This window comes from Anoplopoma fimbria, chromosome 13 (genome assembly GCF_027596085.1).
Source record: "Anoplopoma fimbria isolate UVic2021 breed Golden Eagle Sablefish chromosome 13, Afim_UVic_2022, whole genome shotgun sequence".
NCBI lineage: Eukaryota > Metazoa > Chordata > Actinopteri > Perciformes > Anoplopomatidae > Anoplopoma > Anoplopoma fimbria.
Genome location: NC_072461.1, coordinates 10,122,025 through 10,133,784, shown reverse-complemented (window position 1 = coordinate 10,133,784; position 11,760 = coordinate 10,122,025). Strand labels below are relative to the sequence as shown.

Genomic DNA, 11,760 nt, shown 5'->3' with positions numbered 1-11,760 from the left:
TACTCTCGTCCAGTCAGATTCGACAGAAATGTTACATGTCGATTCAGACGACGACATTATTAAACCCTTAAAAAACAGTAACGCCTTGCATCATTTTATTATTGATTTTATTTACAAAGTAATATATATATAATGCATTTTTGGTTATTTTCTGAACAAATAAAATACACGAAAGTGCACCCGTAACATTGTGAGCGTGACAGCTCGACGACGTCATCTTCTCGCGCCTCGTCTGTCGTTCGAGCAAGGGGACAGCACATCATCCTTGGGGGACGGGAGAGGGAAATACATGTGAACATTTTTGACCCCGAGTATGTGTTTAGAGTGAAACAATTCACAGTGGAAACATGTCTGCGGCCTTATCGCGCTCTCTCTGCAGGGTTTTATCCCGACAGACCGCTCCGTCACGGTGAGTGTTTGTAGTATCATTGGAACAGCTAACAAGGCGCTAGCTACCTGGAGCTAACACAGCTAAGGTTATTCAGTAGAGAAATGCTGCTGATCACCTCAGTGGTTGACAGATCTGTTTGTTGCTGTTCTACAGCTTCCTGTTGGGAGAACATCATGCTGTACAGAGTCCTTGGTTCGCACCAGTAATGACACTGAAGACATCTGCTCCACTGAGGTATGAACTAAAGTCCCAGGTTCACTGTCACTGAATGCCAATTGTTTTTATCAAATAACTTCGATAAACAGCTTGCACTACTAAAACACAGTATTAAGACCGAACCTGCTGCTAACTGCTAATCAAGTAACCGCCTTGCATAGTGGCAAAATCAACTTTTGATATAATTTGTTGATTTTGCACTCTGTTTGTAATTGTCATTCATTTAATGATTATTTTGTGTATCAATGAATGCTCAAAACTGTCCACGTCAATATCAAGTTTCGAGAATCAAAAGGTATGTCTTCATATTGTCCTAATATGTAATTTAGGATCATATAAAATGGAGAAAAGGAAATAAGTGAGACAATCTTCACATTTGAGGCTGAAACCTGAGAATGACAAGGCATTGTTGCTTCATTATGACCCAAAAGCTAAAAATCTAAATGATTTGCAATTTACACTTAAGACAACATCAAAAACTCAAATTGATATTATGTCATATGTTTTTCAGATCAATATGAAAATCTGAGACAATATCATGTTCCATGTCACAGTATCAATATATTTCCCAGATTTACTTTAAAACATATCTCGCGGTTAAATATGCTCACATATCTGTACTTTGTGTTTAAGAGCGGAGCCTAAAAAGAAGAAGAAAGTGGACCCAAGAAGGGAGCAGATGTTGAAGGAGAGGATGAGAAAAAAGCTGAAGAAGCTGGAGAAGGTTGCACCTGAGCTTATACCCATAGAGGACCTCATCACTCCGACCAAATGCTTGGATGAAACAAGGTACAGCACATTTCACCGTTGTCACTGAATCTTGGTCTCTTTTTTTAAAAGATTCAGTTGGCATCAGAGTTCCATACACTGAGTTTTAATATGACGTGTTAAGAATATGTTTCTTTGGGGTTCCCAGACTCAAGAAAGCTAAAAATCAATTTTTCTGAATTGTTAATCCATCAAGTTTTACATTTGTATTGATCCCCTCTAGGATATAGGGGTTTAGGGATGGATGTGACATAAATTATACAACTGTTGTTCAACAAGATCAAACAAAAGGTTTCCTATTGGCTGTTCCAAACAGTAAATTAACTACACAAAGCCTTTTGGCATTAACTTGGGGGACATTAAAACATTTTATCGACACGTTTGCCTTTTATTTATCCTGCTTTTATTTGTCTTACTGTACCTTTTTTGTTCTTTCCTTGCTATTTAGTGCTCACTGACTTTAAAGTGCTGTTAATTGGTATTTCTTATTCTCTTACAAAGGGAACGCTCTGCACCAAGGCTGTCATTTGAAGAAAGTGAGGGTCGCGCCTTGTTGCTGAAGGAGTGGTGTCGATACAAACAGGTCACCACTTAACCTATAACATCTCCGTCGCTAAAGCTTTTATAGAAAATCTTTCCTCTGACCTCTGCTCTCTATCTTGCTCACTTAGTGGGCTATATTTTGATGTGCTCTTCTGTCTTTGCTCTTGCAGGAGCAGCACATGGCTGAGGTGCAGGCTGTTGAGCTCGCCCTAGAAGCACAGAGGGAGGCATTGGAGGAGCTGAAATTAGAGTCTGAGGAGCTGTACAAGGCGGCGCTGAAACCAGACCCCCTTCTGTTTCCCTTCACTCACGAAGGTCCTGCCTACACACCGCCAAAGACCAAGTATGAAGCTCCTGATGGGAAATACAACAACATTACTAAAGTGTACACACAGTGATGGACAGGGGAGGGCTGTGAGCACAGCCTGTGTGTTTTGTCATGTATTTAGTGTCCTTGTTTGTACATGATTCAATAAGCCATCATGCAGTCTTCATGGGAACGACACTTTGCAAATATGTTTTTTTCTTTCTTGAATTGTACAGTCACCTCAGTTGTTTCATGTCTGTATGAAATGCTACAATACTCTTGGAAATTATGCATTGTTCTCTTTTTTTCCTCCACATTCAAGTCTCTGTAGAAAACATACTGACTTGATCAAATTTGTTCAAGATCATTTAAAGCTTTTCATGTATTGGAGCTATAAAGCTGAATTTTGTGTACTATGCTTTTATAATATATTCATCAAAAGAGGTGTACCTACAGCACAGGTTGGAGAGAATGTGGTGCTTTTGAGCAATGTTGACAGACTTATTAGGGCCAACTCTCCTGTATTTTGCATCAAAAGGGTTTTCTAGTGCAGCATTAATTGTTAATGTAACTTATCTATACAATGCAGGACAGATACTTCATTATATGGATGAAAAACATTTAATCTTCAGAATGTATCCATTGCTTAATTTGACCCAATATTCCCCCCATTTCTTACACTTAACACAGAAAAACAAGGAAATTATTCTTTAACTCATTTACAGCAAAACTGTGAGTGAAGTCACCCTTTTTGCTTTTTACACAATCCTTAGAGCTTTAATAATTTATGACGACAAAAAAAAAAAACAATGCCTTTGCAGAGATCATCTTGTATTCATTGGTTAAACATAGATGCTGTTATACTTATCAGTGACCACTAGGCGCTGCTACCACTGTTTAAACATATCTGTTTTCACACAGCAGCTCAGCTTGAGATGGCAATAAGTGATGACCAGTGTCTCCAGCACTTTTCTCCAAATTATTTCTTTAAGTCCATTAAGTGACAAGAATCTCGAATCTTCATTTCGCCTTGCTTTGGCCGGCAATGGAACGGAGACACGTCAGGTTAGTGGTTACAGTTCATGTGTCCTGAGGCTTCTCCTGGTTCAGAGGCATGTGCCAGTCTCTGGGAGGCTCTCGCCTCAGTTCCCACACTGGGGTGAAGTTTCTCTGCTCCGCCACTCTGTTCCTCTCACTCTTCTGCAAGGCTTCCTGCAATACAGATAGGTTACATAAAAAGATAATTGCAATTTCAAAACATTTTTTAAAGTTTTTTCATGGATTCTTCAGGACATTCAAATTAGGACACCATGAATTATTATCTGTTTGATCACACGTTTAGGAATTGAAGTAAAGTGACTTCCTGATGCTGTACCTTGGATTCAGTGGTTCTGTGTTTCTCCCACTCTCTACAGTTGTAGTAGTCCTGTTTCCACTGTAGGCAGGATGGCAAGGTACCGTGGGTATAATAGTGGTGAAAACAGTTCCTAAAGCTTTTGCAATGTCTGAATTCACTCCAGTAGTCATCACAGACTCGGGGCGGCTGTACAAACAGACAAAATCCAGAGTCAGCACCAAGCCAAGTTGTTGAAATTATATTTTGAACCTCTACTGCTTTGTCCCTGGAAAGTAACTCCATCACTTCCAAATTTCTGGTTGGGTCTAACAAGCTCATTTAAGATGAAACATGTAAGGTCATAAAGGATTAACATGGGGAGTGCTGAACTTGTGCTGCTGGCTACGGCTTTTGCTTAAGTGAGGTTGAAATTCCAAACTTAATCAAGGCTAGTCTTGATTGTCCAAGAATTAGTAATTAAAAGAGAGACATTATTAAATAAAAATAAATTAATTTTTTGAAGAAAAAAAAAAAGGCCATGAGCACAGAAAAAGGCCGTCCTGAAACGAACAGTCCTGGAATTAATCAGTTACCTTCAATAAAATATGAGCTATGTTTAAAAAACTATCGTGAATTATATCCCAATTTATAGTATTTATTTTTGTATTATTCATGTGATGATTTGTTTCATAATAGCTTATTTCAAACGTAGTTAATCAATCGTCCACTACCAAGACGCACTCTTGAACATCGTTTGAAAGTCATACTGTTCAACACTTTCTAAAACTGAAATAGGGGTAAGTAACTAAAGGTCACTTTAAATAGAGAAAAAGAAAACGCATATTAGTCTGACAGCACCTCCCTCAGGTCGCTAATGTTTATCAACCCTATCGTGCTACGTGACTGATCCAGCTTTACAAGTATCTACATTGCATGTAGTTTTAAAAGTGTATATTTAACGATATATTTCAAAGCAAACACGCGTTTGATCACGATAAATAAAGTTTCTGTCAAAACCTCCTCTTTTAACTGACATTGATGATAGCTAGCTAAGGGCGATTTAGCAAAGACAGCTAATGTTATCACCTTGCCAACTATTTGGGTCAGATTTCGACTTTCCTATTGATCATTAGGACTAGCAAGAACAAGGTAGCTTCAAATAAATCACAACATTAAGCCGACAGCATGAGAATTGTTAAATTACCCTCCACGCTTCTTGTCCAGGTCGGTCCATTGATAGCCGCGCTAGCAAATACAGCAACAGAACTTCCGGTTCGAGTTCACTTCAAAGTAAAAGACCTTTGAAAATACTCACTAAACACTTTCGAACAGCAAACATCAAAATAAAACTAAAGCATGACTGACTTATACTAGTGATCACTAACCAAACATCCCATAATTTAAGTAACCATAATTGTGACCAATATATTTAAAGTTACTCCGCATTTGTTAAGTCAAGAACCAGTTTTTAAAAAAATATGGACATTTCTTCTTTGACATCTTTGTTGTTTTTCCACCATCTTTGGTGTTATAAGGTATACCGTATGTTTTTTACTCAGCATTTTATCCTGCCATTACACTGTCTAATAAGAACAAGACAATCAGACATAACGCATCTGCTTATTACTAAATAAATGTGTCTAATTCCAGTCAAGAAAAATGCCATAAAAACATCCTAATATATACCAGATTCATTATGTAGTTTGTGTTCATGCTTGGACATTACAAAAAATAACTAGTAGCGACAATACATTTCAAACACAGTCCTTTATTTTGCTTATAAATAAACCAAGAAAAAAGGGGGGACTTGCAAATTTCTCCTATAACTCAAAATAAAATGATTTTCATTATATTTAAAAACAAAAGTATTGAGCTATTATTGCTCCCATTTTATAAGAATGGGACTCTGGATAACAGTATATTTAAATTGTCAATTGTAAAAATATAACAATTATGGAAAAAGGGGGAAAATGTTCTAATATCACAACAATACTCCACAAGTTATTTATTTTTAGTGGTGTGGTGAAATAAATTATTCTTATTTATTCCACAAACTCCAGACCGCAGGAGCTCAGCTTTTGTTGAGAAAGATATTACTGTCTGAGTTTTAATGATATATATCCAAGCTCAGCAGCAAAACCATTTCGAAGGGTCAGAGACAAAATCCCAGTGCATCTGAAGGCCAGTTTTTTTTTTTTTTTTTTTACTTTGCTGTTGAAGGTAACAATAATATGGTGAATCCGTTTGCATTATTCAGTCTCTCCACTTAGAATCCTTCAAGGCTTTCTGCCCTTCTTGCGTAGTGACTGTCCTTCTCCTGAGAAGGCGATGAATCTGTTCAGGGCATCATCCTTTGAGGATTGAAAGAGATTTTAAATTGTTATAATTTTAAAAGTACAGCAGGAGTGCTACGATAAATTGTATTTAGAGAATTTACTGCAAACAAATAGAATGAAACACACAATAAAATAGTTTAGTTCAATTGCTATGAACAAAAAGGATGTTCTGGAAAAGGGTGTGAGAAACTGATCTGAAACACTGTAAATAAAATAAATATGTACGAAAAAAATCTTCCATATTTCTTACATCATCTAAAAATTTCCTGGGCAGAGGCTTCGAGTTTCTGATGAAGGTGATCCTTCCAACTTTGAATTCGTAGTTGGGAATGCCTCTGTGAAATGAAAGTTTAGAGTTTAAGGTTAAGAATTTACATTCAAGGCTAAAACACAGCTTGAATGGTTCAATGTTCAGTGATGTATAGTAAAATAAACATTGAACAGGCGTCACTAGGTGTGTCCACACAGTGTGGAACTCTAACCATTTCACATTGTGCAAGAGTAAAAAAAGATGACGTTTTGACATATTGCAGTGGTCAGACGGTGCAAAGGGAGTCAATCTATTGTTACATTTAGCAATTTATTAAATGGCCTAACTATGAATTATATCTGCTAAAAGCAAGCTGACCATGTTACGTGAAACGAAAACCAGATGGTGTAGGGGCAATAGTGAGCAACAAGCAGCAGAGTTTAATCTCTGGAGAAATCAAAAGATGGGAAATTAGAAGGGAGTGGACATAGTTTGGCAATTCTCGAACGGGCGTTAGACTTAGTATTTCCAGCTGTCTGTCAAAGACCCTCACAAATATCATCATAGCCTTATGTCATTTCCTGCCATGCTCTACTCTACCCTAGTGGTCAGTAGTTACTAACAAGAAATCACAGCACTAGTTGGTACACCAGTTTGTGTACAAATTGAAGTATGATACAAAATTGCTCACACTGCCAGAAATTTGTCAGAGTCTATAGCGCAATCTGCTGTGCTCCACCACGTGACATTGTATTTTCCATCTCAGCTTCTACACTTCTGCAATGACGTTATCAGTGCTAACTGCAATATGAGCACACTGCTGAGTGGCGGTGATAAGCTAGTCAGTCCGGCACACACACTGGGAATATGCAATAACATGCACAGGCGGCCAAAGCGGCCACGTAAACAAAGTACGGAGAAACTTGGATTACATCACACAGAGTAAAAATGACAGTTCACAATTTCCAGAAGAAAATATGCTATATTCATGCTCTAGGGCATAAAATGCCCCAAACATCTTAATAATATTGCAGAGTTATCATGTTGAATAGTTAAACCATTATGTTACAAAATTTTATTTTAGGCCACTTCATGTCTACATGTATAAAATACTGATCATCACCTTTTGATGTCACTTGGGTCAAGAGGGACAGGGCTGGGCTCGATCCCTTTTGTTTTACCATCCAAACGATTGCCAGAGCCGGTGAAAGCCTGAGGATAAGAAGCAGATCAGAAGTTGCATTAGCACAAATTATTACGGTTATCAGTGCGGTTTATTTCTCTCTAAGTCACAGCAACATTTACTCACTCTGAATCCCAGGTCCATGTCGGCGTAATTGGTGGGATCTGCTTCTTCCTCCTGTGAAGAATTGAGTTTTATCAAATTGTTCAGAGCACAAATTGTACAAGTACCTTTAGGGTTTGGTTCTTACCGTTGGTTCTTCCTGGTGCTGCGGTCGTCGTTCGGGCTCTTTGTAACCCAAAGGAGCATCAAAATCCACCTGAGAAACAGAGTCGCGACACATGTAAAGCGGAGAACACAACACAATAATATAGGTTGTCTGTGGTAATATGATGCAGAGGTTTTCAAAATCTTCCATGCAAAGCGCACTGAATTAGCATTGGTTTACGGCTAAGGACCCCCTTTTTGCCAGTTGTCTTTAAAAACCCATTGACAATGCTATATCAAATGTAAACAAAACAAAAAAAATGTGGAATATATTTTCCAACTTTTATTAATGCAATTATAATAACATTCATATTTCAAATCCATTTCTGTTTGCATGTTAAGAATTGTTTTTCCTTAAAGCTTAACAAGCTAGCTTCATTTCAAGAGCAGAACCGCTTTGTGGCAGGCGCAGATTGTTACAGGTCATCAGAAAGATGGGCAAATAAGAGTAAATATGTTATATATTATTATACATTATGCTTTATGAAAATAATATTTAAACTTTTTGTTGTTTGTTGGCATTTTCCTTTATCTCAATTAGGAGATAAAGGCTGCCCCTACTTTGAAATTCACTGCTATTGAGAATCTTACGTTCATATCGCACTCGATGATAGACACTGCTTTATCTGGCTTGGTCTCCATTACTCGCAGCTCATATATCTGAAACAATAACAAAGAAGCCATTAGCATTCGTATTCAGTAGAAAAAAGATAGACAAAAACGTATTCACATAGTCCAATACTCACCTTTTCGTTGTAGTTGATAGCTACGACATCACCAGTTGTCAAGCAGGCAAAGTTTCTCAGTGCGTTCTCCAGCCTGCAATAAAGTAAAAACTTAGTTAGTCACTATAGTTAAACACAAAAAGTGAAATGGATCACTTTTATGTTAACAGATATTTCTTACACTGCCTTGGGGTTTGTAATGTCCAGGAAATCGGGGCTCTGCGGCTGGAACTTTGAGTAAGTGGCCACCATGAGGTTAACGCTTTCCACCTGGACCAGACCTCCTTCCTCCAGCAGGAGATTCTGCATCATCTGCAGCAAACAGAAAGAAACAAATCTCAATCGATACGTTAAAATCAGTAGAGAACATTTAGACACCGACATCAAACTGGTTTCTTTTTCTCACCCAGTGGGGCAGGTAGCAGATTCCCTCGTCTGCCACAAACTCCAAAACACCACAGTGTGTCATTCTGTCGGAGTTCTTGTTGGTCAGCTTGAACAGCATTGGATAGGTGATGTTAAGCCTGCCTGTGCAAGGAAAAAGAACAGAAAGGTGAGATTCCTGGAAGGTTCATACAGGACATTAGTAACGAAGGGGTGTTTCATTTAACTTCCACTTACTGAGCTGGTCGAGGGCTGAAGGTGGCATTATTACTGAAAAAGAAAACGCTCATTAGTTGAGACATTAACAAATAAGATCAAGTAAATACCTTTGCTTTCAGTTAAAAGTGTTTTGACACACAAGATATGCAAGATGCAACATTATTAAATATTATTTGTGAATGATCACCTTAAAAAGGGCAAACCACCATTATTCTGGGGAATTACAGAGAAACTGCTGTAAAACGTAATGTCTCTTTTAACACTGTGGCTTTTTTTAACATTTAGAAGTGGGAATTTATTGCCTGTACTACTACGCTTATTGACTTGCTTGCATCCCTGGAGTCTTTGTGCTTTCTCGCTTCGCAGGCTTCTATAAATCGTGGCTGTACCTGGACCGTGGATGTGCATCCTGCTACGGCCCTGCTGACACCGACTGCTACCACCATTATTATTATTACTAGTCACATTACTATTACTATTACCTGTACCATTAAGCATTTTAGCTTTACTTCCACCCTGAAGCCCTTTTGCTTTCTCGCTCTGCAGGTTTCCATGAATCGTTGTGGTACCTGGACCGTAGTCGTGCCTCCTGCTGTGAGCCGACTGACACCCACTGCTACTTCGATTATTATTATTAATCACATTACTATCCCTATTTTCATAATTATAATTATACTGTAATAATTGCTGCTGTTATTATAAGTAGTCTTATTATATGAATCATTTATTTTACATTACATTACATTACAGTCATTTAGCAGACGCTTTTATCCAAAGCGACTGACAAGAAGTGTATTCAACATAGGTATTCAGGAAATTTACGTCATATACATTGAATGTGTTGCATCTCTGTTATGCTGTTCATTCTGTACACATGACATCTATTGCATTCTGTCCATCCTGGGAGAAGGATCCCTCCTCTGTCGTTCTCCCATAGGTTTCTTCCTTTTTTCTCCCTGTTAAAGGGGTTTTTAGGGGAGTTTTTCCTGTGCCGATGTGAGGGAAGGACAGAGGATGTCGCATGTGCACAGATTGTAAAGTACTCTGAGGCAAATTTGTAATTTGTGATTCTGGGCAATACAAAATAAACTGAATTGAATTGAAAGAGCTTAAACTGATGAACCTTTATCAAACTTCGATCCACAGATATGTTCCCAAGCGTCTACAGCTTACACAACAAAAGGTTGGCTGCACCGGAGAGCAGGGATCATTCACTGGTAAGGTAGCTCAGGTTTCTTGTGACTTTATGATTATTCTACAATTTGAACTGAATTTCCTTCAGACCTTTGAGAGAAAGACACAGTAGTTACTTCCAATCTTTGCGGGAGGGCCATAAAATTTAAGGAAACACTGTATTTATACAGATTTCATTAGTTTTGTTTGGGGCAAGAAAAAGAGTGCTAAACTATTGCAGAGCAGGGAAAAAGCATTGTGGCCTGAATAATCAAAGTTCAACATTACGAACGCTTCAGCAAGACTACTCAAAAGATCCAGGAGGAGAGTCCACATTACACCCATTTTACAATCTTTACACTGGTTGCATGTTCGTTCAAGAAATTAATTAAATTTCGTCTTTTAACCACAAGAATGGCAATTTGGTCCCATGCTCCTGCTGTCCGCATGACAAAGTGTCCCTGAGCGAGATGGCTCCTCAATGCTTAAGATGGGCTAATGCAAAGGTCAAATTTCATGTATGTACGTATATGTCTATGAACATTGTAACAAAAATTAAGTTAAGGTTTTTACTAACAAGGCTAAAAACTAGAGACTGAGTCTGTGGAGTCAAGACCCCAGACACCCTGGAACGACTTGCTGGAGGAGATCAGGCAGGCCAGCTCTGATTCTTCTTTCAAATCTCTAGAAATGATTTATCTTAAAATCCGATATTGTTCTGTTTTACTTTACTTGTACTTACTGTGTTTTAGTAATAGGCATAACTACTTTCCATTTTATTCATTATTTACCTGTAACTTTCTCTTGTTTTGTATGCATTTGTAGAGCACTTTGTAACTTGTTTGCAATATAAATAAAGGTAATATCATTATTATCATCATCATTTCCGTTCAGTTAGTTTTTTTTTTACCAATTAATAGATTCAATCGAGAGAAGACTCAGCATTTCTCTATTAACATCAAGAAACCCTATGTTTGCATTTACCATGACGAGATTGTACAGACAGTGTATTAAAGTATACCGGCATATTATGTGACAATAACAATACTTACTTTTTCCTCCTTTCTCCACGTCGGAACGGTCGTTTGGACCCGCAAGCATGGACACCGAGTAGCAGCGGTACTGAGTGGAGAAGCGGTTCGGAAACCCCCGAGACATCGGGTGATCGAATACGTGGAAGGAAAACTGTGAAAGAAACCAAATCCTATTAAAACAACAGAATTGTTTCCGATATGTTTACGTTAGTTTGTAAAATCCAGACAGGACTTAAAAGTCCATCATGACAGAGCAGCTTTCTGCTGATGTGTTGTTGTGAGTCGCTCGCTAGCTAAACCGCTCCGGTTACGACTCGTTTCGACATAACGTTGAATGTTTCGTCACCGTCGAGCCAAACCGGAGTGTCACTCACCATGTCGACAGTGTTGGTCTTTGGTTGTCAAACGACTCAAATCAAAATGGCTTTTTGTTTTTTTCTTATTAGAAAATGTTGCTTGTGAGCTGTGACTTTCCACTGTTGTCTTCCGCTTCTTCCGGAAGTGTACAAACTGCGCGGAGGAAATGACGACACGACATACATTAGCCAATCACAGAAGCCAACTGAAAGAACACTTTTCTACTTTTTTATTACATTTTTCCTGCAGATGCTAGAGGATTCTGTATTAT

The 11,760-nt window shown here is 38.2% G+C and overlaps 3 protein-coding genes across 3 annotated transcripts; 1 reads left to right on the top strand and 2 right to left on the bottom strand.

Moving 5' to 3' along the window:
• Positions 1 to 218: 218 nt before the first annotated feature.
• Positions 219 to 2,532, top strand: mrpl40 (mitochondrial ribosomal protein L40). The gene is made up of 5 exons (XM_054610821.1): positions 219 to 409; positions 545 to 625; positions 1,241 to 1,396; positions 1,877 to 1,958; positions 2,089 to 2,532. Exons 1-5 carry the CDS (start codon positions 348 to 350, stop codon positions 2,314 to 2,316), a joined length of 609 nt encoding a protein of 202 aa, XP_054466796.1. The 5' UTR covers positions 219 to 347; the 3' UTR covers positions 2,317 to 2,532.
• A 306-nt stretch (positions 2,533 to 2,838) lies between these two features.
• On the bottom strand, positions 2,839 to 4,864 carry c13h22orf39 (chromosome 13 C22orf39 homolog). Its single transcript, XM_054610823.1, has 3 exons — positions 4,766 to 4,864; positions 3,601 to 3,768; positions 2,839 to 3,437 (listed from the first exon to the last, which is right to left on the bottom strand). The coding sequence occupies exons 1-3, from the start codon at positions 4,793 to 4,795 to the stop codon at positions 3,306 to 3,308; spliced, it is 330 nt and encodes a 109-aa protein (XP_054466798.1). The 5' UTR covers positions 4,796 to 4,864; the 3' UTR covers positions 2,839 to 3,305.
• A 449-nt stretch (positions 4,865 to 5,313) lies between these two features.
• ufd1l (ubiquitin recognition factor in ER associated degradation 1) lies at positions 5,314 to 11,655 on the bottom strand. Its single transcript, XM_054610659.1, has 12 exons — positions 11,507 to 11,655; positions 11,151 to 11,283; positions 8,944 to 8,976; positions 8,729 to 8,850; positions 8,504 to 8,634; positions 8,344 to 8,416; positions 8,189 to 8,257; positions 7,581 to 7,649; positions 7,457 to 7,507; positions 7,271 to 7,359; positions 6,148 to 6,232; positions 5,314 to 5,912 (listed from the first exon to the last, which is right to left on the bottom strand). The coding sequence occupies exons 1-12, from the start codon at positions 11,507 to 11,509 to the stop codon at positions 5,838 to 5,840; spliced, it is 933 nt and encodes a 310-aa protein (XP_054466634.1). The 5' UTR covers positions 11,510 to 11,655; the 3' UTR covers positions 5,314 to 5,837.
• Between the last annotated feature and the right edge of the window lie 105 nt (positions 11,656 to 11,760).

Bases quoted from the DNA above. Each gene is read 5' to 3' on its own strand.
- mrpl40 (XM_054610821.1), top strand. From the start codon at position 348: ATGTCTGCGGCCTTATCGCGCTCTCTCTGCAGGGTTTTATCCCGACAG. The intron at 410-544 runs GTGAGTGTTTGT...GCTGTTCTACAG, and splicing joins CGACAGACCGCTCCGTCACG to CTTCCTGTTGGGAGAACATC. The intron at 1,959-2,088 runs GTCACCACTTAA...TTGCTCTTGCAG, and splicing joins AGTGGTGTCGATACAAACAG to GAGCAGCACATGGCTGAGGT.
- c13h22orf39 (XM_054610823.1), bottom strand. From the start codon at position 4,795: ATGGACCGACCTGGACAAGAAGCGTGGAGG. The intron at 3,769-4,765 runs GTAATTTAACAA...CTGTTTGTACAG, and splicing joins CTGGACAAGAAGCGTGGAGG to CCGCCCCGAGTCTGTGATGA. The intron at 3,438-3,600 runs GTACAGCATCAG...TCTGTATTGCAG, and splicing joins ACAGAACCACTGAATCCAAG to GAAGCCTTGCAGAAGAGTGA.
- ufd1l (XM_054610659.1), bottom strand. The intron at 7,508-7,580 runs GTAAGAACCAAA...AATTCTTCACAG, and splicing joins AGCACCAGGAAGAACCAACG to GAGGAAGAAGCAGATCCCAC. The intron at 6,233-7,270 runs GTGATGATCAGT...TTCATTTCACAG, and splicing joins GACCCAAGTGACATCAAAAG to AGGCATTCCCAACTACGAAT.